Raw genomic sequence first — 26356 nt, 5'->3', positions numbered from 1 at the left:
ATGATTGCATACGAACCAACAAACATGTCTGTACGATTTTGTGGAGCTGAAATATGGCTTCTATATGTTGCAATATGGTTGCTAGGTAGCTTTAAACGGTTGCTAAGGTGTGGTTACACAGTTACCATGATGATATTTACAGACTGGTTTCCCAACCGAAACAAACAAGCACACCCCCATGTCTATAAGATGTTCTGGTGCTGAGATATAGCTTATTCATGTGTTTGTACGGTTGCTAGGGTACTCCAAATGGTTGCTAAGGTTTGTTTATACAGTTTATGGGGTAATATTTAAAGAATATTTGCAGGTCTGGGTCAAAAAATGCCCAACTCTGTGTTTTTACGGTTTGTTACTGTGATATGGCTTATAAAGGTTGTTCAATGGTTGCTAGGGGCCTGTAACTGGTTGCTAGGGCGTGGCAATGAAGTTGTTATGTCACTACTTATTGGCTGCTTGATAGGACGAATCAAAAGAGCCCAACCCCAAGCCTCTATGACCTTCTGAGCCAAAGAAAAGATTTTTCAAATTTTGTGCCTATGTTAAGTCTATGGGACATTTTTCGGCAAATTTTTCACCCGCCAGACGAACATCTTACACTCGATCGCTTATAAAAGTCATAGCACACCTCTCCTCAATAAACCGGTCGATTTGACACCTCATTCAGGGGTCTGTGACAAACGGTGTGGGGCGAGTTACGCGCCAAAGTTTTGTCTAGGTGAATAGTAATCACAACACTAGAATGTACATTTCCTGAAGAAAATGTGAAGTGGTGCTTGCAGTGGCAAAACTCACCACTCGGTTGCTAGGGTGTTGTCCATGATTGCATACGAGCCAACAACCATGTCTGTACGATGTTGTGGAGCTGAAATATGGCTTCTATATGTTTCAATATGGTTGCTAGGTGGCTCTAAACGGTTGCTATGGTGTGAATACACAGTAACCGTGGTGATATTTTACAGACTGTTTCCCAAACGAAACAAAAGAGCCAAACCCCATCTCTATACGATGTTCTGATGAAAAGACATGGGTCTTGATAAACGGTTGCTAGGGTACTCTGTTTGGTTGCTAGGGAGTGGTTTGGCAGCTGCCAATCATGAAACTCCAAAGGCTGCTTGTCAGTATGAATGATATAAACCAACTCCCATGCCTCTGTGACATTCAGAATGGAAGATATTCCTCTTTGGACTTTGGTTGCTAGGGTACTCTGTTTGGTTGCTATGGAGTTGCTTGGCAGCTGCCAATGATGAAACTGCAAAGGCTTCTTGTCACTATGAATGATATAAACCAACTCCCATGCCTCGGTGACATTCAGAATGGAAGATATCCCTCTTTTGATTTTGGTTGCTAGGGTACTCTGTTTGGTTGCTATGGAGTTGCTAGGCAGCTGCCAATGATGAAACTCCAAAGGCTTCTTGTCAGTATGAATGATACAAACCAACTCCCATGCCTCTGTGACATTCAGAATGGAAGATATCCCTCTTTGGATTTTGGTTGCTAGGGTACTCTGTTTGGTTGCTATGGAGTTGCTTGACAACTGCCAATGATTAAACTGCAAAGGCTTCTTGTCACTATGAATGATATAAACCAACTCCCATGCCTCTGTGACATTCAGAATGGAAGATATCCTTCTTTGGATTTTGGTTGCTAGGGTACTCTGTTTGGTTGCTAGGGTGTGGCTTGGCAGCTGCCAAACATGAAAGTCCAAAGGCTGCTTGTCAGTATGAATGATATAAACCAACTCCCATGCCTCTGTGACATACAGAATGGAAGATATCCCTCTCTGGATTTTGGTTTCTAGGGTACTCTATTTGGTTGCTAGGGAGTGGCTTGGCAGCTGCCAGTCATGAAACTCCAAAGGCTGCTTGTCAGTATGAATGATATAAACCAACTCCCATGCCTCTGTGACATTCAGAATGGAAGATATCCCTCTTTGGATTTTTGTTGCTAAGGTGCTCGACAATGGTTGCTAGGGATGGGCTAGGAAGTGTTGAGGTGATTCATGATTGGCTGTTTGCTGCCCCGAGTCAAATGAGACCACCCTCATGTTTCTATGACAATTCAGTCCAGAGATATCCCTTTGATCTCTTTCAATGGAAGTCTATGGAACTTGTTGCTAAGGTGCTCTAAATGGTTGCTAGGGCGTGGCTTGATAGCTTCACAATGATCCTGAGAGACTGATTGGTCGTCTGAGTAAAATGAGCCCGCCCCCTTGTCTCTATGACACTGTGATCCAGAGCTACGTTCAATACAAAAACCTTATGTAATTTACCATAGTAGGAAAAACACATGCTATGGTGTAGGACGGCCCATTTCATGGGCCGTCCTACACCATAGTAAGTCAATGGGAAACTTTGGGCAGCTCCTGCCCCCCAGGGGTGCAACTTTTACCCCATTGTGAGGTATGTTCTTACAGAGCCTGTCAGCCTCTTCAAATGTGGCAAATCACACGTTTCTGCGAAATCCTCACTCAGAGCTACGAGTCATCAAAGTTCGTCGCAATGTTAAGTCTATGGGATTTTTCGGCCGCTTTTTCGCCCCTGGGGCGAACACCGTACCCCCGATCGCTTATAAAAGTCATAGCACACCTCTCCTCAATACGCTGGTCGATTTGACACCTCATTCATGGGTCTGTGACAAACGGTGCGGGACGAGTTACGCGCCAAACTTTTGTCCAGAATAATAATAATAATAAGAATAATAATAAGTATGGAGGATAACAATAGTGTTGCTTTGAAAAGCACCACTAATAATAAGTTTAAATAGGATTTCAGTAAGTTGGCTTTCTCAAGCCAACTTAATTAGTTAGAAAGAAAGAAAGAAAGAAAGAGAAAGAAAGAAAGAAAGAAAGAAAGAACAAAGATTAATTAATTAGAAAGAAAGAAAGAAAGAAAGAAAGAACAAAGATTAATTAATTAATTAGAAAGAAAGAAAGAAACAAAGAAAGAAAAGATTAGCTAGAAAGAAAGAAAGAAAGAAAGAAAGAAAAGAAAGATTAGTTAGAAAGAAAGAAAAAAGAAAGATTAGTTTGAAAGAAAGAAAAAGAAAAAAGAAAGATTAGTTAGAAAGAAAGAAAGAAAGAAAGAAAGAAAGAAAAAAGATTAATTAGTTAGAAAGAAAGAAAGAGAAAGAAAGAAAGAAAGAAAGAAAGAAAGAAAGAACAAAGATTAATTAGTTAGAAAGAAAGAAAGAAAGAAAGAAAGAAAAGAAAGATTAGTTAGAAAGAAAGAAAAAGAAAAAAGAAAGATTAGTTAGAAAGAAAGAAAAAGAAAAAAAAAGAAAGAAAGAAAGAAAGAAAAGATTAGTTAGAAAGAAAGAAAGAAAGAAAGAAGATTAGTTAGAAAGAAAGAAAGAAAGAAGATTAGTTAGAAAGAAAGAAAGAAAGAAAGAAAGAAAGAAAAGAAAGATTAGTTAGAAAGAAAGAAAAAGAAAAAAGAAAGATTAGTTTGAAAGAAAGAAAAAAGAAAGATTAGTTAGAAAGAAAGAAAGAAAGAAAAAAGATTAATTAGTTAGAAAGAAAGAAAGAAAGAAAGAAAGAAAGAGAAAGAAAGAAAGAAAGAAAGAAAGAAAGAACAAAGATTAATTAGTTAGAAAGAAAGAAAGAAAGAAAGAAAAGATTAGTTAGAAAGAAAGAAAGAAAGAAAGAAAGAAAAGAAAGATTAGTTAGAAAGAAAGAAAAAGAAAAAAGAAAGATTAGTTAGAAAGAAAGAAAAAGAAAAAAGAGAGAAAGAAAGAAAGAAAGAAAGAAAGAAAGAACAAAGATTGATTAGTTAGAAAGAAAGAATGAAAGAAAGTAAGAAAGAAAGAAAGAAAGAAAGAAAGAAAGAACAAAGATTAATTAGTTAGAAAGAAAGAATGAAAGAAAGTAAGAAAGAAAGAAAGAAAGAAAGAAAGAAAAGATTAGTTAGAAAGAAAGAAAGAAAGAAAGAAAGAAAAGAAAGATTAGTTAGAAAGAAAGAAAAAGAAAAAAGAAAGATTAGTTAGAAAGAAAGAAAAAGAAAAAAAGAAAGAAAGAAAGAAAGAAAGAAAGAAAGAAAGAAAGAAAGAAAAGATTAGTTAGAAAGAAAGAAAGAAAGAAAGAAGATTAGTTAGAAAGAAAGAAAGAAAGAAAGAAAGAAAAGAAAGATTAGTTAGAAAGAAAGAAAAAGAAAAAATTAGAAAGAAAGAAAGAAAGAAAGAAAGAAAAAAGATTAATTAGTTAGAAAGAAAGAAAGAAAGAAAGAACAAAGATTAATTAGTTAGAAAGAAAGAATGAAAGAAAGTAAGAAAGAAAGAAAGAAAGAAAGAAAGAAAGAAAGAAAGAAAGGATTAGTTAGAAAGAAAGAAAGAAAGAAAGAAAGAAAGAAAGAAAGAAAGAAAGAAAAGAAAGATTAGTTAGAAAGAAAGAAAAAGAAAAAAGAAAGATTAGTTTGAAAGAAAGAAAAAGAAAAACGAAAGATTAGTTAGAAAGAAAGAAAGAAAGAAAGAAAGAAAGAAAGAAAAAGATTAATTAGTTAGAAAGAAAGAAGGAAAGAGAAAGAAAGAAAGAAAGAAAGAAAGAAAGAAAGAACAAAGATTAATTAGTTAGAAAGAAAGAAAGAAAGAAAAGATTAGTTAGAAAGAAAGAAAGAAAGAAGATTAGTTAGAAAGAAAGAAAGAGAGAAAGAAAGAAGATTAGTTAGAAAGAAAGAATGAAAGAAAGAAAGAAAGAAAGAAAGACAGAAAGACAGAAAGAAAGCAAGAAAGAAAGAAAGAAAGAAAGCAAGAAAGAAAGAAAGAGAGAAAGATTGATTAGTTAGAAAGAAAGAGAGATAGATTAGTTAGAAAGATAGATAGATTAGTTAGAAATAAAGAAAGATAGATTAGTTAGAAATAAAGAAAGATAGATTAGTTAGTTAGAAAGATAGATAGATTAGTTAGAAAGAAAGAAAGATAGATAAGTTAGTTAGAAAGATAGATATATTAGTTAGAAAGGAAGAAAGATCGATAAGTTAGTTAGAAAGAAAGAAAGAAAGAAAGAAAGAAAGAAAGAAAGAAAGAAAGAAAGAAAGATTATTTAGTTAGTTAGAAAGATAGATAGATTAGTAAGAAATAAATAAAGATAGATAAGTTAGTTAGAAAGATAGATAGATTAGTAAGAAAGAAAGATAGATAAGTTAGTTAAAAAGATAGATAGATTAGTTAAATTGATTCGTTAGAAAGTATTAGTTAGAAAGAAAGATTAGTTAGAAAGAAAGAAAGAAAGAAAGATTAGTTAGAAAGAAAGAAAGAAGGATTAGTTAGAAAGAAAGAAAGATTAGTTAGAAAGAAAGAAAGAAAGAAAGAAAGAAAGAAAGAAAGAAAGAAAGAGGGAAAGACTGATTAGTTAGAAAGAAAGAGATAGATTAGTTTGAAAGATAGATAGATTAGTAAGAAATAAAGAAAGATAGATTAGTTAGTTAGTTAGTTAGTTAGAAAGATAGACAGATTAGTTAGAAAGAAAGATAGATAAGTTAGTTAGAAAGATAGATAGATTAGTTAGAAAGAAAGAAAGAAAGAAAGAAAGAAAGAAAGAAAGAAAGAAAGAAAGAGATTACTTAGTTAGAAAGATAGATATATTAGTTAGAAAGAAAGATAGATAAGTTAGTTAGAAAGATAGATAGATTAGTAAGAAAGATAGATAGATAAGTTAGTTAAAAAGATAGATTAGTTAAGAAAGAAAGATACGTTAGTTAGAAAGATAGATAGATTAGTTAGAAAGATAGAAAGATTAGTTAAAAAGAAAGAAAGATGGATTAGTAAGAAAGAAAGATAGATAAGTTAGTTAGAAAGATAGATAGATTAGTAAGAAAGAAAAATAGATATGTTAGTTAGAAAGATAGATAGATTAGTAAGAAAGAAAGAAAAAAGATAGATAAGTTAGTTAGAAAGATATATAGATTAGTTAGAAAGAAATATAAGTTAGTTAGAAAGATAGATTAGTTAGAATGAAAGAAAGATAGATAAGTTAGTTAGAAAGATAGAAAGATTAGTAAGAAAGAAAGAAAGAAAGAAAGAAAGAAAGATAGGTTAGTTAGAAAGATAGATTAGTTAGAAAGAAAGAAAGATAGATAAGTTAGTTAGAAAGATAGATAGATTAGTAAGAAAGAAAGAAAGAAAGAAAGAAAGAAAGATAGATCGATAAGTTAGTTAGAAAGATAGATAGATTAGTTAGAAAGAAAGACAGATTGATAGATAGATAGATAGATAGATAGATAGATAGAAAACGTTTGAAGATAGATAGATAGATAGATAGATAGATAGAAAAGGTTTGAAGATAGATAGATAGATAGATAGATAGATAGATAGATAAGGTTTGAAGATAGATAGATAGATAGATAGATAGATAGATAGATAGATAGATAGATAGATAGAAAAGGTTTGAAGATAGATAGATAGATAGATAGATAGATAAGGTTTGTAGATAGATAGATAGATAGATAGATAGATAAGGTTTGTAGATAGATAGATAGATAGATAGATAAGGTTTGTAGATAGATAGATAGATAGATAGATAGATAGATAGATAGATAGATAGATAGATAGAAAAGGTTTGAAGATAGATAGATAGATAGATAGATAGAAAAGGTTTGAAGATAGATAGATAGATAGATAGATAGATAGATAGATAGATAAGTTATTAGTTAGACAGAAATAGCTTAAAGCTTAATTGAGTATCAATGGCTTCTAGCAGTTTACATTAAACATAGTTCAAACAGACATGGACTTTTGGTCAATGAAAGTCTATGGGATTTGTATGATTTTTAATATTAATTTTTAAGAAAACCATAACTCAAACCAGTCTGAAAAGATATAGCACACCAAGTCAGAACAGTATGTAGGTCTGACCCGAGTTTGGAGTATGTAGCTTGAACGGTCTAGGAGGAGTTAGAGTTGAACATTTTTGGGTCAGAAGAAGAAGAAGAAGAAGAAGAAGAAGAAGAATAAGTTTAAATAGGATTTCAGTAAGTTGGCTTTCTCAAGCCAACTTAATTAGTTAGAAAGAAAGAAAGAGAAAGAAAGAAAGAAAGAAAGAACAAAGATTAATTAATTAGAAAGAAAGAAAGAAAGAAAGAAAGAACAAAGATTAATTAATTAATTAGAAAGAAAGAAAGAAACAAAGAAAGAAAAGATTAGCTAGAAAGAAAGAAAGAAAGAAAGAAAGAAAAGAAAGATTAGTTAGAAAGAAAGAAAAAAGAAAGATTAGTTTGAAAGAAAGAAAAAGAAAAAAGAAAGATTAGTTAGAAAGAAAGAAAGAAAGAAAGAAAGAAAAAAGATTAATTAGTTAGAAAGAAAGAAAGAGAAAGAAAGAAAGAAAGAAAGAAAGAAAGAACAAAGATTAATTAGTTAGAAAGAAAGAAAGAAAGAAAGAAAGAAAGAAAGAAATAAAGAAAGAAAGAAAGAAAGAAAGAAAAGAAAGATTAGTTAGAAAGAAAGAAAAAGAAAAAAGAAAGATTAGTTAGAAAGAAAGAAAAAGAAAAAAAAGAAAGAAAGAAAGAAAGAAAAGATTAGTTAGAAAGAAAGAAAGAAAGAAAGAAGATTAGTTAGAAAGAAAGAAAGAAAGAAGATTAGTTAGAAAGAAAGAAAGAAAGAAAGAAAGAAAAGAAAGATTAGTTAGAAAGAAAGAAAAAGAAAAAAGAAAGATTAGTTTGAAAGAAAGAAAAAAGAAAGATTAGTTAGAAAGAAAGAAAGAAAGAAAAAAGATTAATTAGTTAGAAAGAAAGAAAGAAAGAAAGAAAGAGAAAGAAAGAAAGAAAGAAAGAAAGAACAAAGATTAATTAGTTAGAAAGAAAGAAAGAAAGAAAGAAAGAAAAGATTAGTTAGAAAGAAAGAAAGAAAGAAAGAAAGAAAAGAAAGATTAGTTAGAAAGAAAGAAAAAGAAAAAAGAAAGATTAGTTAGAAAGAAAGAAAAAGAAAAAAGAGAGAAAGAAAGAAAGAAAGAAAGAAAGAAAGAACAAAGATTGATTAGTTAGAAAGAAAGAATGAAAGAAAGTAAGAAAGAAAGAAAGAAAGAAAGAAAGAAAGAAAGAAAGAAAGAAAGAAAGAACAAAGATTAATTAGTTAGAAAGAAAGAATGAAAGAAAGTAAGAAAGAAAGAAAGAAAGAAAGAAAGAAAGAAAGAAAAGATTAGTTAGAAAGAAAGAAAGAAAGAAAGAAAAGAAAGATTAGTTAGAAAGAAAGAAAAAGAAAAAAGAAAGATTAGTTAGAAAGAAAGAAAAAGAAAAAAAGAAAGAAAGAAAGAAAGAAAGAAAGAAAGAAAAGATTAGTTAGAAAGAAAGAAAGAATGAAAGAAAGTAAGAAAGAAAGAAAGAAAGAAAGAAAGAAAGAAAGAAAAGATTAGTTAGAAAGAAAGAAAGAAAGAAAGAAAGAAAAGAAAGATTAGTTAGAAAGAAAGAAAAAGAAAAAAGAAAGATTAGTTAGAAAGAAAGAAAAAGAAAAAAAGAAAGAAAGAAAGAAAGAAAGAAAGAAAGAAAGAAAAGATTAGTTAGAAAGAAAGAAAGAAAGAAAGAAGATTAGTTAGAAAGAAAGAAAGAAAGAAAGAAAGAAAGAAAAGAAAGATTAGTTAGAAAGAAAGAAAAAGAAAAAATTAGAAAGAAAGAAAGAAAGAAAGAAAAAAGATTAATTAGTTAGAAAGAAAGAAAGAAAGAAAGAACAAAGATTAATTAGTTAGAAAGAAAGAATGAAAGAAAGTAAGAAAGAAAGAAAGAAAGAAAGAAAGAAAGAAAGAAAGAAAAGATTAGTTAGAAAGAAAGAAAGAAAGAAAGAAAGAAAGAAAGAAAGAAAGAAAGAAAAGAAAGATTAGTTAGAAAGAAAGAAAAAGAAAAAAGAAAGATTAGTTTGAAAGAAAGAAAAAGAAAAACGAAAGATTAGTTAGAAAGAAAGAAAGAAAGAAAGAAAGAAAGAAAAAGATTAATTAGTTAGAAAGAAAGAAGGAAAGAGAAAGAAAGAAAGAAAGAAAGAAAGAAAGAAAGAACAAAGATTAATTAGTTAGAAAGAAAGAAAGAAAGAAAAGATTAGTTAGAAAGAAAGAAAGAAAGAAAGAAGATTAGTTAGAAAGAAAGAAAGAGAGAAAGAAAGAAGATTAGTTAGAAAGAAAGAATGAAAGAAAGAAAGAAAGAAAGAAAGACAGAAAGACAGAAAGAAAGCAAGAAAGAAAGAAAGAAAGAAAGCAAGAAAGAAAGAAAGAGAGAAAGATTGATTAGTTAGAAAGAAAGAGAGATAGATTAGTTAGAAAGATAGATAGATTAGTTAGAAATAAAGAAAGATAGATTAGTTAGAAATAAAGAAAGATAGATTAGTTAGTTAGAAAGATAGATAGATTAGTTAGAAAGAAAGAAAGATAGATAAGTTAGTTAGAAAGATAGATATATTAGTTAGAAAGGAAGAAAGATCGATAAGTTAGTTAGAGAAAGAAAGAAAGAAAGAAAGAAAGAAAGAAAGAAAGAAAGAAAGAAAGAAAGATTATTTAGTTAGTTAGAAAGATAGATAGATTAGTAAGAAATAAATAAAGATAGATAAGTTAGTTAGAAAGATAGATAGATTAGTAAGAAAGAAAGATAGATAAGTTAGTTAAAAAGATAGATAGATTAGTTAAATTGATTCGTTAGAAAGTATTAGTTAGAAAGAAAGATTAGTTAGAAAGAAAGAAAGAAAGAAAGATTAGTTAGAAAGAAAGAAAGAAGGATTAGTTAGAAAGAAAGAAAGATTAGTTAGAAAGAAAGAAAGAAAGAAAGAAAGAAAGAAAGAAAGAAAGAGGGAAAGACTGATTAGTTAGAAAGAAAGAGATAGATTAGTTTGAAAGATAGATAGATTAGTAAGAAATAAAGAAAGATAGATTAGTTAGTTAGTTAGTTAGTTAGAAAGATAGACAGATTAGTTAGAAAGAAAGATAGATAAGTTAGTTAGAAAGATAGATAGATTAGTTAGAAAGAAAGAAAGAAAGAAAGAAAGAAAGAGATTACTTAGTTAGAAAGATAGATATATTAGTTAGAAAGAAAGATAGATAAGTTAGTTAGAAAGATAGATAGATTAGTAAGAAAGATAGATAGATAAATTAGTTAAAAAGATAGATTAGTTAAGAAAGAAAGATACGTTAGTTAGAAAGATAGATAGATTAGTTAGAAAGATAGAAAGATTAGTTAAAAAGAAAGAAAGATGGATTAGTAAGAAAGAAAGATAGATAAGTTAGTTAGAAAGATAGATAGATTAGTAAGAAAGAAAAATAGATATGTTAGTTAGAAAGATAGATAGATTAGTAAGAAAGAAAGAAAAAAGATAGATAAGTTAGTTAGAAAGATATATAGATTAGTTAGAAAGAAATATAAGTTAGTTAGAAAGATAGATTAGTTAGAATGAAAGAAAGATAGATAAGTTAGTTAGAAAGATAGAAAGATTAGTAAGAAAGAAAGAAAGAAAGAAAGAAAGAAAGATAGGTTAGTTAGAAAGATAGATTAGTTAGAAAGAAAGAAAGATAGATAAGTTAGTTAGAAAGATAGATAGATTAGTAAGAAAGAAAGAAAGAAAGAAAGAAAGAAAGAAAGAAAGCTAGATCGATAAGTTAGTTAGAAAGATAGATAGATTAGTTAGAAAGAAAGACAGATTGATAGATAGATAGATAGATAGATAGAAAACGTTTGAAGATAGATAGATAGATAGATATGGTTTGAAGATAGATAGATATAGATAGATAGATAGATAGATAGATAGATAGATAGATAGATAAGGTTTGAAGATAGATAGATAGATAGATGGATAGATAAGGTTTGAAGATAGATAGATAGATAGATAGATAGATAGATAGATAGATAGATAGATAGATAGATAGATAGATAGATAGATATAGAATGGTAGTTTAATTGAGTCTAGGGCTTCAGAGAATTTAGATTTGAGATTTTGGCTTGTACACTAATGGGCTACCGTAGTCTTGGCTCAATTTGAGCAGTCTGCAATGAAAGTCTATGGGATTTTTATGATTTTGAATATTAATTTTTAAGAAAACCGTAAGTCAAACCAGTCTGAAAAGATATAGCACACCAAGTCAGAACAGTATGAAGGTCTGACCCGAGTTTGGAGTATGTAGCTTGAACGGTCTAGGAGGAGTTAGTGTCCCAAACTTTGCGGTCAGAAAAAGAAGTAAGAAGAATAATAATAATAAGTTTAAATAGGATTTCAGTAAGTTGGCTTTCTCAAGCCAACTTAATAAGTTTAAATACAATATCAGTAGTTGGCTTCCTCAGGCCAACTTAATAAGACATTTATAATGTTAGAAAATATTCTTACTGTAACTTTTGATCAGTTTAACTCATCCTTGATGAATAAAAGTATTGATTTATTTAATTTCTTTCCCCCAAAAATAAAATAAAAATTTTTACTGACCCAAAACTTTTGAACGGTAGTGTATATATATATTATTATTTATTTATTTTCCAAGGCTTGGATCTTGGAACCTATTTCGAGGTTTGCGTTCTCAAGCCACCAGGCACTGCTGTTGTGTGAATGAGCGGGCCGAAACGCGTTAAGGGTTTTCTGTTAGAACGGTGACGTGTAAGCGCCCCTAAGTTAATAACTAATGATCTTTGCAACAGAAGTGAATAGATCAAAACTAACTTTAGCTGGACAATAACTTTATTCTAGAGCTGCTGTAAAGCCAAAACAATCTCTGTTACTTTAATTTCCTATTATCACTGTAAAGGTGCTTTGAAACAGTCTATATTGTTAGAAGCGCTATATAAATGAAGGTGACTTAACTTGACTTAATTTGAACACTCTAGTCTAGAGGGTGGACTCCAGTGCCGGCCCGAGCCTTTTGGGGGCCCTAAGCAGAATTTGATTTGAGGGCCCCCTTCCACCCACTGAGCTTGACGATTATTGACACAAATGTCACACTGTAATGTTACATTATAAATTAATACAATGAGTTATGTATTAATAAAAAATAAATACTTAATAAAAACTAGATACTTAAATAAAAAAGTTTAAACTTTTTCTTTACTCTTTTACTAACTCTTTGAAACTTCTGAAAACAAACTGTCACAAAACATATTAAATAAATTATTTGCAAAATATTATGACGAGCGTACGCGGAGGAATCAGCGTCGCCCTGGCAACCAACACAAAACACCTGCACGTCTTCACTGCCGGCTGATCGGTCACAGCTGCTATCAATCAGCCCACAACCACATAAGCAGCACTTGGCTGAGCAAACAGACAGACACTTGTCTCGAGCCGAATGAAACGCTGGTCTAACCTTTCTCTCTGTTCTCCCCAGAAAGCAGCGAGTGACCGACAGCCCACCACTTTGGAGCATGTTTTGGACACCCACTTTCGATTGGACTGAGCACTGAGAGCACCAGCCACCACGCACCGGCTTACCTACTTTCACCAGTCTTATTTTCTGATTGTAAATAAATCCACCCTCCGGGGCCTTTTCACGCAGCCTGCCTTGTCGAGTGATTCTTCACCCCGTGACAATATCCTCCAACGTTTTGCAACACTTTGCAGTTTGAATGATGTCTTGTATGAACATGACGGAGTATGTTTTTATGTTTCCACTGTTCGATCGCGCCCGTGCCTCATACACACACACAACATATTCCAGCATTGCAATCTTGACATCGCAGCCTGTTCATTATAGCCATAATAAAATATAATAATAAAATAGTCAACCTAACATATAAAAATTACACTGCTCTGTTTAAATAGTCAGTAGTACAATTCGTTCCATTCAGCGTAAGCACCGCTCCACTGTGATGTTTCCAAGCACATTTATGCGCGTGTGAAGAGGATGATTTTTTCCGTCGATATTGGAACATGAGTGAAGTACAAAGAAGCCTATTATAAAGAATAGTTTGCCAGATACATGAGCCCAACGCCACTTACTTTTGCTTTAAATTATTTCGTTTTGGCTTGTTTATAGTTATTTTTTTTATTCTTAGTCTGTTTTGAATATCATTAAATTTAAAGGATAAATCATTGATTTAAATGTCAATCATTAATTATTGATCAAATAAAATTGTGACATGGCTTAACATTACCGTGACTTTGCTCACGAATTGTCTATAGACACAAGGTTATGCGCATGACTCAAACAATGGCAGACACAGCAGCAGTTGTAGGCAGGTATATTGATCATGAAATCAGAATTTTCTTGTCTTGAATAATTCATTAATTCATTAATTTATGTCACTTGTTTAAGTTAATTAATATGTAAAAAAAACATAAAAGCAGGGGGCCCCAAGCAGCCTCTTAGTTCGCTTATGCCTCGGGCCGGCTCTGGTGGACTCAAACAAACTCTGAGGGGAGTTCATTTAACACGTTTTTTTTGTGGTGTAATATCTCTGGGTGATTTAAATTGTTATTTGTTTACATTTGTGTATATATTTGAGTTATGTGCAGTGTCTTATATCCACCGTTTCTGTCTGTATTAACACATTATAATGCCGTCCATCATATCTAACGTCATGTGTGCACCTCTCAACGAGGTTTACTGCCTATGTGAATGTTATTGATTTAACTGTATCTCTAATATATTTTGGTATTGTCTGCTACAGTGTACAAATGTGCTATCAGTGCTACAAATATATACACAAATGTAAACAAATAATTTAAATCACCACCCAGAGATATTACATCACAAAAAAAAAAAAAAAAAGTGTAAAATGAACACTGAATGTAAAAAAACATTAAAAAAAATAAACTCGATTGGCAGGGGGCCCCAAGCAGCAGCTTAGTTCGCTTATTTAATTAATTAATTAATTACATTTATATAGCGCTTTTCTCGGCACTCAAAGCGCTTTACATAGAAGGGGGAATCTCCTCAACCACCACCAATGTGCAGCATCCACTTGGATGATGCGACGGCAGCCATATTGCGCCAGAACGCTCACCACACACCAGCTTACTGGTGGAGAGGAGACAGTGATGAAGCCAATCAGTATATGGGGATGATTAGGAGGCCATGATGGACAGAGGCCACTGGGCAAATTTGGCCAGGATGCCGGGGTTACACCCCTACACTTTCGAAAGACATCCTGGGATTTTTAATGACCACAGAGAGTCAGGACCTCGGTTTAACGTCTCATCCGAAGGATGCCTCGCTTATGCCTCGGGCCGGCTCTGGTGGGATAAAAAAAAATCTGTAATTAACACCACTGTAATGCCGTCCATCATATCTAACGTCACGTGCACACCTCTCAACGAGGTTTACTGCCTGAATGTTATTGATTTAACTGTATCTCTAATATATTTGGTATTGTCTGCTATTTTCAGACCACTCACTGTTACCACTCAAAATCTGAATCGACAGTAAACTCGAAACTCTGGTTCAACTGAGTCCTGTGTGTTTCCTTATCGGTCGGTCACTCTCCACGTATGGTAAATGGACTGCATTTATATAGCGCTTTCACAGACCTATGGCCACCAAAGCGCTGTACATAGCCTCACATTCACCCATTCACTCACACATTCATACACCGACGGCGGTGTCAGCCATGCAGGGCGCAATCCAGCTCGTCGGGAGCAGCTGGGGTTAGGTGTCTTGCTCATGGACACCTCGACACTTGGTCAGGTGGAACCGGGGATTGAACCACCAACCTTTCGGTTTGTAGACAACCTACATGAACCACTGAGCCACTGCCGCTCCGCCCCGCTGCCGTATGTCGTGACCGAGTGATACGAATCTCGCAAGAGAGGCCAATCTACTTCGAGTGAAACTAAAACGAGCCAATGCATATTGGCGTGCAATCATTTGCATCAGCTGTTAAGCCACGCAGCGCGGGTATATGATGAGCAGCAGTATTTCTGGTTGCGGTCGTTTCCTGTCCTCACTGACGGCCACGATCACTATCTCACATGCCTGGGAAACATGTGAGACTGTGTTCGATGGTGGTTCATGTTTTCGCAAGGGGACATCACCACGTCGGCATGCCGGTCAACTCTTCTTTGTCCGGAAAGCTTGAGTCCCCTCTGTTGTTGGCCAGCCGCTGCTTGTGTGTAAAAGCATAGCTGCAGGTCTGCTCGACACTCTGGGAGACCGTGGAGATCAGCGAGAGCTTCAGCCGGGAAAAACCTGACGGGTCTCTCGCTCCTCAGCGTGTCGTGTGCCGTCGAGCTCACGGCAGCCCACCGACGTACCACCAGAGTGCCTCATGGGCTGCCCCTCAGTCTACTCGTCGCCAAGGGTGTCATCCCCTGCATAAAAAAACAGCCTGCTCTACTGTGTCCGCTACAGGGATGACATCGCCTGCCTTAGTCGCTGTTTAAGTGGTCGGTGAAACAATCACCCCTGAGATGGGTGACCCGGAGATGGGTGGAGCTGCTTTCTCCCGGTGGAGGACCGGGGAACACATTTTTTGAGTCAAAATTCTGTTCCACCACTGGAGTCAAAAACAAAAAAACAAAAAAAAAAGAGCAGTTCCTCTATCCCTGGGTCTGAGGAGGGCCGGGAGAGCAGTGGGAGGAGAGAATCCTCACCACTCTCATCCGCCTCTTCTGTCGCCAGCGGGCGGAATTGTTTGGTTCGAGAATGCAACCAAGCCACCTCCTGCACCTCCTGTCCCATGAAACCAGGTTAGTGTTGCTCAGCACACTTAGACTCCGCTATGGGCCGCCTCCCAGAGAGAGCCTCCCGAGCCTCGTCCCTGTGTTCCATCTCACTGCCCCACTCCGGGTACGCCTACGGTCCCTTTGTGAAGTCATTTCCCCCAGTGAGCCTACTTGTGCAAATACTGTGCAAAGTCAGGGAGGACGAGGAACAGGTCCTTCTGGTGGCTCCCTATTGACCCACCCGGACCTGGTTCCCAGGACTCATCTTCCTCTTGACAGTCCCTCCCTGGCCCATTTCTCTGAGGAAGTACCTTCTGACTCAGAGACGGGGCACCCTATGGTACCCGCGTCCGTACCTCTGGAAACTCCATGTCTGGTCCCTGAATGGGACGCGGAGGTTCTAGGTGACTTACCCCCAGAGGTACTTAACACCATCCCTTCTGCGCGAGCGCCATCTATGAGACGTGCGTATGTGTTCGTCGAGTGGTATTCTTCTCGCCCAGAGGACGCCCGAAGATGTTCGATAGGGTCCGTGCTTTCCTTCTTGCAGCAAGGGTTGAAGCGAAGGCTGTCTCCCTTCACTCTCAAGTACATGCTGCCACTATTTCAGCTTATTAAGACCACATAGATGGCAAAGGACCTCAGACCAGCTCTCGTCTGTTACGGGGGCCAGCAGAAGGGAAAGGCTGTCTCCAAGCAGAGGATGGCCCACTGGATAGTGGGTGCCATCGCCTTGGCTTACCCAGCACAAGGCGTGCTCTGCCCGCTCAGGTTGCATGCACACTCTACGAGAGGCGTTGCATCATCCTGGGCACTGGCACGTGGCTCCTCGCTAATAGATTTCTGTAGAGCTGCGGGCTGGGCGACAACTAACACGTTCGCTAGATACTATAGCCTACGTGTAGAGCCCATGTTCTCACCCTAAATGGGTAGAAGCACTGAGAGGCCCCGCTCTGTCGGCTTGCTGCACCCTACTGTGCACCCTTATTGCTCCAGAGTGAAAAACCTGTTGAGTCCTCAAACACCCGCGGTCCGGACATGGCGGAGCGTCCGGTGCCAGGCCTTTATCCGCTGAATCCTTGAGAACCGGGTCTAAGCTGGGTCCCATATGTGTGACCCTACGGGGATCCCATATGTGTATATTTCTCCACGGCTGCTCCTAATGGAAGCCTGTGTCTTTCCCTTGGGCTAAGTCACCCAGTATTCATATGCAGTACAACCTTCGGGTTAGTCCATATGTATATCCCCACATAACGTCAGGGAAGAATGTGGCTTCCGCAGTGTTCTCCTTCCCATAGAAAGGGCACACTTCCCAGTGTTATCCAATATCTCACTGCATGGGTTATCTTGAACTCACTCTGTGTAAGCCCTCTCCTATCGTCCTTCCAGGCAAGAAGGTGTAGAGGCTTGCTCAGGGCGCTGGATGGGGTGCAGCAGCTGTGGCGCATTGGTAGGGGTTCCTATCAGTCGGTCACGACGTACGTCGACGTACGACCGATAAGGGAACGCCTCGGTTACATATGGTAACCCTCGTTCCCTGAGGGAGGGAACGGAGACGTACGTCCCGTCGCCACATCTGCTGCGACCCGCCGGGGCAGCCAGCTCACCGTCTCGGCTCCTCAGCAAAAAACTGAAGTGCAATCACATCTTCTGCTCATTATATACCCGCGCTGCGTGGCTGAACAGCTGATGCAAATGATTGCCCGCAAATATGCATTGGCTCCTTTTAGTTTCACTCGAAATAGATTGGCCTCTCTAGCGAGATTCCTATCAGTCGGTCACAAAGTACTCCCTCAGGGAACGAGGGTTACCATATATAACCGAGACATTCTTGCCAAAACACCAGTGCAGATACAAATTCACCTGTTCCAGCACAAATACAGTCCTTACCTAATTCTTAACAAGAGAGAGAGCGTTTAGGATATCCTTTATTGAGACTTATTTAGATGTAAGTTCTCTACTGTTGCCCAGTACCTTCAATGGAGAATATTTTTTCCCTTAGCTGGTTTAGTATCGTGGTGAGAGCACTGAAACTCTCGGTCTCAAACACAAACTGAGGAGACGAAGCGATCACCTCCAGCTCAGGATAAGAATACTCCTTACCAACCTGTCAAAAAAACAAAAATATTTTATTAATTAAAAATAAGACACCCAGCATTTATGAAATATTATGATCTTTAATTGTTTCTGTCATGCTTTTAATAATTTTTACCTGTCTCGTTCTTATTTTACTTTGTCTATTTTATGTACTTTGGCAACCAAAGTTGATTTTAAATGTGCTTTATAAATAAACAGAATAAATAAACTGAATAAATATTTTTCAATAGCATTTACACAGCAAATACTGTAAATTACTGTAAAATGGCCAGATTGATTGACTTTTCCGGAAAATACACAATGGGCCCTATTTTAACGATCTGAAACGCAAGTATCAAGCGCGAAACGCAAGTAACTTTGTGGGCGGCTCTTGGGCGCTGTTGCTATTATACCGCCGGGATAAATGACTCTTGCGCCCGACGCAAATCTAAAATGGGTTGGTCTTAAGTAGGTTCATTATTCATAGGTGTGGTTTGGGCATAACGTGAAATAAACCAATCACCCTTTAAGAGCAAGCACGCCTGTTCCATGGTGGATTGATATTATAACAGCGGATTTGCCAGGCGCGCGCCAGGAGCGGTTCACAGCAGAGGAGACCGACGTTCTCGTCAGGGCCGTAAAACACAGAGAAGTGACATTGGGGATGGAGAAACCCACCCAAATGAGCTTCGGTTAAACAGGTGTATAATAATTTGGGTAAATGTGTAAGCTAGATTTATGCCTATTTTTTCACATCTTCATGGACACAACAATGATTTCCCTCATGTGTTAATATTTTTCCTTGTAATAATGTTTGGTTTTCTAAAAATGAGAACGGCTGCGTCTGTGTGTAGATGAGAAAAGCAAAGTGTATGCGCGTTGTGCACACGCTACATTGATTATGGCCAAGCATGCACCCTTAAAATAGCATATGAATAACATGCGCAACGCGCCACTGACTTCAGACTAGGTTTTTCCTGGTCAGTGGTGGAATTGTTTTCTAAACCTGCAAAATACGTTTGTGCCGGAACACGCCTCCTCTTTGCGCTGAACCGCCCCCGGGAGCGCAAATGCATTTGCTAGTTTACCGACGTGCGTCTGTGGAGGGAAAAGTCTGCTGTGCGCGGGTGCAAAATAGGAATGATACATGCGTCGGTATGCAAAGTCAAATGCGCTGGGTGCAAGATAGGGCCCCATATCTTCCATTAAAATAATTTGTGGAAAATGAATCAGCACTGAGTTCATTATGTGATGGAAGACAAAAACAATGATTTCAGAGATTAACTCATGTTTTCTTTTCTTTTGTTTGCTTGTTTTTTTAGCACTTAATGCAAAACTAGCCATGTAAACCAGTGGTTCTAATGGATTTGAAAACTACATGCATGTGTGTTGGAGCAGGGTAGGGACTGAATTTTGCACCCCTGCTGTATTGCATTAATAGAAGGTCATATATTTAAATAAAGTATTTCTCCAAAATGTATTCATAATTGTATTTTTGTGACCATTGCAGTGGAACACAAAAACACTGTCAGTGCATCCAGACTTTGTAAGTACTCATACCGGTAATCCTGTGCTTTGTTTACACATAGCATCATAATGATAATTGACTGAATTTTTACTGGTAATATTAAAACTTCTCATCATGGGAAATTGAGAGAACCGATTTAATGTTATTTCTCAAAAGGTCCTGTGGTGGAAAGATTTTACTCCCACTCAGGTCTTGTTCACAAATAATCTCCAAACTGAAATTTTCCGGAAAAGACTGTATGTGTAAAAGCACTTACAAGCTCTAATAGAGGATTTCTGTGCTAACTGTGCTAACCGCACAATAGTTTTTAAGCTTTATTTAACCTAGAATATTCCTTTAACTTTATTTCATGATTCATGTTTACCCCAATGGCAAATCGTGTGATGTCCCGTTCATTGCCTTTCAGGATTACATTCTTAAATTCCTCTTTGTGGTCATTTGATTTTCCATCAGTGATCACCAGCAATAACTTCTGAGAGTTGCTTCGCATTCCCACCTTGTCAGAAAACATCTCTTCACTAAGGGGGAATGAGAGAGCAATAAACAGCAACTGTTTGGCTTCATATCATAGCAGAACCCATGTATATTACAATTATGGCTACACTCACAGTACAAAACATATTGCAGAAGGTGTGTATGTATCTCCCTGTGCCTGGGTCACGTCTTTCATTAGTTGGTCAGGGTCTCGATTCACTGCAAAGTTCTCAAAATGAAAGACAGCTGACACTCTGGTGGAGAACTTGGCTACTGCCACCTGAGACACAGAAACAATATGAATATGACACCATAGTGATACAAAAAATAAAGGCTTGAATTGTTTGTAATTAAATATTTTTATTCAAACTACATGACTTAAATCTTGAACAGATCATACACTAGGCATCATACACCGGCCGAGTCAAAGGTAGGGTAGGACATAGCCGCGGGAACATACACTCACCTAAAGGATTATTAGGAACACCATACTAATACTGTGTTTGACCCCCTTTCGCCTTCAGAACTGCCTTAATTCTACGTGGCATTGATTCAACAAGGTGCTGAAAGCATTCTTTAGAAATGTTGGCCCATATTGATAGGATAGCATCTTGCAGTTGATGGAGATTTGTTGGATGCACATCCAGGGCACGAAGCTCCCGTTCCACCACATCCCAAAGATGCTCTATTGGGTTGAGATCTGGTGACTGTGGGGGCCATTTTAGTACAGTGAACTCATTGTCATGTTCAAGAAACCAATTTGAAATGATTCGAGCTTTGTGACATGGTGCATTATCCTGCTGGAAGTAGCCATCAGAGGATGGGTACATGGTGGTCATAAAGGGATGGACATGGCCAAAAACAATGTTCAGGTAGGCCGTGGCATTTAAACGATGCCCAATTGGCACTAAGGGGCCTAAAGTGTGCCAAGAAAACATCCCCCACACCATTACACCACCACCACCAGCCTGCACAGTGGTAACAAGGCATGATGGATCCATGTTCTCATTCTGTTTACGCCAAATTCTGACTCTACCATCTGAATGTCTCAACAGAAATCGAGACTCATCAGACCAGGCAACATTTTTCCAGTCTTCAACTGTCCAATTTTGGTGAGCTCGTGCAAATTGTAGCCTCTTTTTCCTATTTGTAGTGGAGATGAGTGGTACCCGGTGGGGTCTTCTGCTGTTGTAGCCCATCCGCCTCAAGGTTGTGCGTGTTGTGGCTTCACAAATGCTTTGCTGCATACCTCGGTTGTAACGAGTGGTTATTTCAGTCAAAGTTGCTCTTCTATCAGCTTGAATCAGTCTGCCCATTCTCCTCTGACCTCTAGCATCAACAAGGCATTTTTCGCCCACAGGACTGCCGCATACTGGATGTTTTTCCCTTTTCACACCATTCTTTGTAAACCCTAGAAATGGTTGTGCGTGAAAATCCCAGTAACTGAGCAGATTGTGAAATACTCAGACCGGCCCGTCTGGCACCAACAACCATGCCACGCTCAAAATTGCTTAAATCCCCTTTCTTTCCCATTCTGACATTCAGTTTGGAGTTCAGGAGATTTTCTTGACCAGGACCACACCCCTAAATGCATTGAAGCAACTGCCATGTGATTGGTTGATATTGCAGGGCGGTGCTATGGTAGAGTTTTTTTTTAAAACAAAATCCTAATATTAAACAGCCCAAACAAAAAGATAAACATACAAATGAATGAGTACAGAGTTGTGAGAACGCTCAGAACTCATGATACATTTTAAAAAGCACAGCACATAAATCTGCATATTACCATATGATACTCACTCAGGAGTGCCGGTTCACACAGAAAGCATAATCTTTCAAAGCGAAAACGCAAGATGCCAAACGCGGGCAGTGGGAACGGGGGAAAACGCAAGGTCTCGAGGCGCGTTTTAGTTGAACTTATTTTAACTTGAGTGCTGCGTTTTGAGAATGCTGTGTCATGCGCGAGAAAGTGTGTTCACACTGAAAAACAATGGAAAATTAGCAGAGTGGAATGGTTGACGTACTGTGTGAACAGCCCCTAATGCCGATGAATGCTTTAATCAATACATCTATATTTAGTTTTTTCACATGCATTAAATGAGTGTCAAATCAGTTCTGAGATGCTGGTCCTCAACCAGTGTCACGTCACTCACTCCATGCGAGATCGGCTTATTGCCTTATGATATATTAATTTCTTTTAGAGTCATAAAACCCTATTCGACAACATATAAAAACGATATAATCTTTAGAGTAATTTTATAAAGGTTGAAGGTGTTATTAAAAAACAGGTAGAATAACAAAAAGTTATTTAAAAGTCATGTCATCTTAAATTCCAATGTAGTGAAACAGCTGTCGTCAGGGGGTGCTGCAGCACCCTCAGCACCCCTAGTTCCTGCGGCCATGGGGTAGGCTATTGTTTTATAAACACTTTTTCTTTATACTGGTTGAAACTCTCTTCACATTCTGATAGCAATCAATAGAAGTGGTCTAAATATTAAAACATGTACATATATCTTCTGTGGAAGTCTCAGGACCAAAAAATTTTTTACATGCAATGACACAATGTCCTACCTGCCTGTCAACATATGTACTGTATTTCCATACCTCCGCGTGCTCTGCTCGCGCAGACATAACACGTCAGCAGGGGAAAGTAAAGCTATGAGTTGTAGACAGACAGTCACTGAGTGCCACAAACAAACAGAAGCCACCTAGGGTTGTATGATTAATCAGAACTGATTTTTGATTTTGACTTTCAAAGATTATGAAAACAATATTATCAAGGTAAAACGATTATTGTGCCGCTGCCGCATTCCATCCAGTGTACCTTCCTTTCTTTCCCTTCACAGCGGTGCACTTTCGTTCCTCCCTAAAAGCCCAAACATAACATCCAAATCAGCCAAATAAGTAAGTGTTGTAAAACTGTGGGATCTGTGCATTAACCCTCTGAGGTCGGCAAACGCGCCCCCGCGTTTTGCTGGATTTTCTTCACATTGTAGTACAATAAACTTAAATTACTCCGTCATTTATGGTTATACAGAAAAAAGAAATATAAAAAAAGAATCTGTGATATTTCTACTTTTGTATGTGTCCACTTACAATCAAATCAAAACATTGTGCTTTTGTAAAATAAAGAAAATAAACAGGGTGTGCGTTCTGCCTCTCCGTCGCGGTGAACTTTTTTTTCTTGAGCACGTCTATAAACTGAAACAAAACTCAGCGAATACTTGTCACACATTTATGAGCCATACACCTTTATACACATTTAAGTGTGTACTTTTAACCCTCTGGAGTCTGAGCAGTTTTCTGGGCCCTGGAGGTGTTCTGACATGCTCTGACATTTGTGCTTTTTTCAGTTATTTATAAACATGTTAATGGCAAAGGTGTAAATTCACTCTATATAGCACAAACAGGGCTACCAAAATATGTGATCACCATGCATGTATATTTTTGAATTTTTAAGAGAATAATGTTTATGTGTGGTTATTGAAAAAAATAAAAATGAAAGTTGCTGAAATAAGACCACAAAACTCATAATAAATATGTGTCAATAAGACTTTTGACTAATGGATGTTGTCGCTTTTAGTTCTGGCTTCAAAATTATGTGAAAATAGTCTTCCTTTATCGTTCACATAAAACAATACATTGAATTAAATTGATGTAAAACAGGTTTTGCTTGGAAAGCCAATATGCGAGGGGGGAGTGGTTTACACCTGAGAATACAATGTCCCACCCACTCTGCATAATTAGCCATTCATTCAGGTGTGACACTGACTGAGCCACAATGCAAGGACAAAAGATATATTTAGAAGAAGACTTATATTGACCATTTAAGATTTTGCTTACATCTATCTTGTAAATTTGTTTTGCTATTTTATTAAAAAGGTTACAATTACAACAATAATTACAATTTCAACAATATTTCAAGTGTACTCTTTCTTTGTAAAAAAAAAAAAAAAAGATTATAGGCCTACATTTTATCTATGTATTCATTAGTTTGAATAGGCTATAGCCAACATTGGAACAGCTAACATCTTGTTGATGACTTTATTTTTGACAAAAATAGTATTTTATATATATAGAAATTGCTAAACAAAAGCTTATTTGATGTGGCAGTATATTCTACAGAAAAACTGTACCCAAATCTAGTCAACAAAATTATGTCTTTCATATTTCGCCTGACTGTAACATTGTTTTTATGAAATATTAGGGCATATAAATGTTAATTTGCAGTTTAATACGTTGCTTATACAAATAGCCTACATTTCGATTTTTACTCATCTCAGTATAACAATACAGTTTGCTAAAACATCATCATTCATTCACAGACGCGATTTAAATTTAAACTGTCTTTTTGCGAGCTGTGGTAAACAGCGTGCATATCTGCCGTTCATTCATTCATAAACAGAGACCCGATTCACGTGAGAAGGAAAAAAAACGTACTACAGTATTCCTCAGCTGGCTCCTCGATATACCCGCACTTCTGAGGTACATTTTCCATTATTATTATTCCTCACAGCGCTGCGAGACGGTGTAAACAAGTAATGATCTGAATAAACTTGTGTTTTCTCGAGCTGATATGGGGGCGTTCACAGGTTTGCGTGGATTGCCTCAATCATTTGCGTTTGAATAGCGCGCGCTCTCCGTGGGCGGAGTCACATTACATTTGAATGAGCTGTAATGAGCTCGACTGGAATCGCTCTCTTTTAATACAGATTTCACAAGATGAGAATATTTGTTTTTTATATAAATTACTTCATTTAAAAGAAGAGAATTCAAGCTTCATGCCTGTGTGTCTGTATGCCTGTTTAACTGAGTATTCGCTGAGTTATTGTTCATTTTCGGACGGGTTTCAGAATAGACTTCACTGGCAGAGAGAAGGCAGAACTCGCTTCGTGTTTATTTTTCTTTATTTGGCAAAAAGCACAACACTTTGTTTTTATTGTGAGTACACACAAAAATAATACACATTTAACAGAATCGATTGATGTATGAAACTCCTATGGAAAATCAAAGTCAACAGAGTATTTATGAGTTTCTTTTACACTGATAAAAAAAAAGCGAGCTGGTATCGCCGGCGATACAGCCGACCTCAGGGGGTTAAATGATCGGATTCAAACTGAAAACAAATATTCTCTGTTTAAGAAATTTGTATAAAACCAACAGGATGTCCAGTATCTCAAACGCTTGCTAATTACTTTTAATTCGACCACGCCCACTCGCGCAAAAGTGATTCACATGCAAATCTCCACATGGGACGCGAACGCCCTCGTTACCTCAAACACAAAACACCAACAAACTTCACAAGTCTCTGCTTTTCGTCGAGTTTGGAAGACACGTCTGAGCTTACATTGAATTTACCTCAGAAGAAGAAGAACGCGATTTGAAGACAAGAAAGATGTAAGGTAAGAAATTCTTACTTATTAGTTTATGGTATTGTTGCATAAACTTCACATTGCAGTTGAACTGTTGCTAGATATATGGTGAATATTATACTATTTAGACCCGTGTTTACTGTTAAATACTCTTTGTGGATATCTGCTCAAACATAGATATGTATAACCATAATGTTTAATATTTTGGAGCGCGCACGATAGCGTTTGAATGTATCATATTTTGGAGCGCGCGCGATCGCGTTTGAATGTATCATATTTTGGAGCGGGATCGCGTTTGAATGTATCATATTTTGGAGCGCGCTGTGGGTTTGAATGTATCATATTTTGGAGCGCGATCACGTTTGAAAGGAAAAATGCACCAAACATTAGGCTTTATGTTTTTACTATTATCTCATTTCATATCATCATAACGAATGGAAACATTTGAAGTAACATAAGATAATCAATATATTTTTCTCTAGCATTGTTACTGAAATCTTTTGGAAGATTTATAGGCTGCTATTATATAGGTTATTGTTATAATTATTTTATGGAGTACTGCACATAGCTTATGCCTACAAGGCACAACAAACATGGTGTTCATTATATTATATATTGTTAGAAACATTTGTGTGTGTGTGTGTGTGTGTGTGTGTGTGTATTCTGTGAATTTTAAAAAGCAATTTTAACCAGAAAAATCGTCTCGGGTTACGACTGTAACCCTTGTTCCCCGAGAAGGGAACGAGACAGACACTGCGTCGTCGTCGTGACGACACTATGGGAACGCCCTCAGCGTAACGCATCTGAAGCATGAATGAAATCTGTCCAATCCTGATTGGTGCTGCGTCATGACGTAGTAGATGACGGCATAACCGGAAGATACAAAGGGACGCCGGCACAAACACACGTTAGCTCCTTTGCGATGAAGCACGCGCTCTGCCCGTGATAGGTGTGGCGACGAGACGCAGTGTCTCGTTCCCTTCTCGGGGAACAAGGGTTACAGTCGTAACCCGAGACGTTCCCCTTCGAGGGAACTCGCACTGCGTCGTCGTCGTGACGACACTATGGGAACGCAATGCCCACTATGCCACACCGTAAGCACGCCACCCTAGTGTGAAGCTGGGAGACCAGGCACACTTAGGACGCGATCACTCTGGCGCCAGGCATCACAGGGAGTTGCAGACTATAAAATCTTATGAAGGTGTGTGGAGTGGCCCACCCAGCCGCTTCGCAAATATCTTGAAGCGAGGCTCCAGAAAGGAGGGCTACCGAGGAGGCCATGCTCCTGGTAGAATGAGCCCTCACAGCTATAGGTGAAGGCAGACTGCGCACCTGATAAGCCATGGCTATAGCCTGAACAATCCAATTA

The 26356-nt window shown here is 36.8% G+C and overlaps 1 protein-coding gene across 1 annotated transcript; it reads right to left on the bottom strand.

Annotated features, from left to right (window-relative positions):
* Positions 1–17214: 17214 nt before the first annotated feature.
* LOC309499966 (integrin alpha-X-like) lies at positions 17215–22134 on the bottom strand. Its single transcript, XM_082171543.1, has 3 exons — positions 19750–22134; positions 19506–19659; positions 17215–17644 (listed from the first exon to the last, which is right to left on the bottom strand). The coding sequence occupies exons 1-3, from the start codon at positions 19809–19811 to the stop codon at positions 17495–17497; spliced, it is 366 nt and encodes a 121-aa protein (XP_082027669.1). The 5' UTR covers positions 19812–22134; the 3' UTR covers positions 17215–17494.
* Between the last annotated feature and the right edge of the window lie 4222 nt (positions 22135–26356).

Source organism: Leuciscus leuciscus, assembly GCF_965113295.1.
Source record: "Leuciscus leuciscus genome assembly, chromosome: 5".
NCBI classification, from domain to species: Eukaryota; Metazoa; Chordata; class Actinopteri; order Cypriniformes; family Leuciscidae; genus Leuciscus; species Leuciscus leuciscus.
This window is presented reverse-complemented; position numbering and strand designations above follow the sequence as displayed.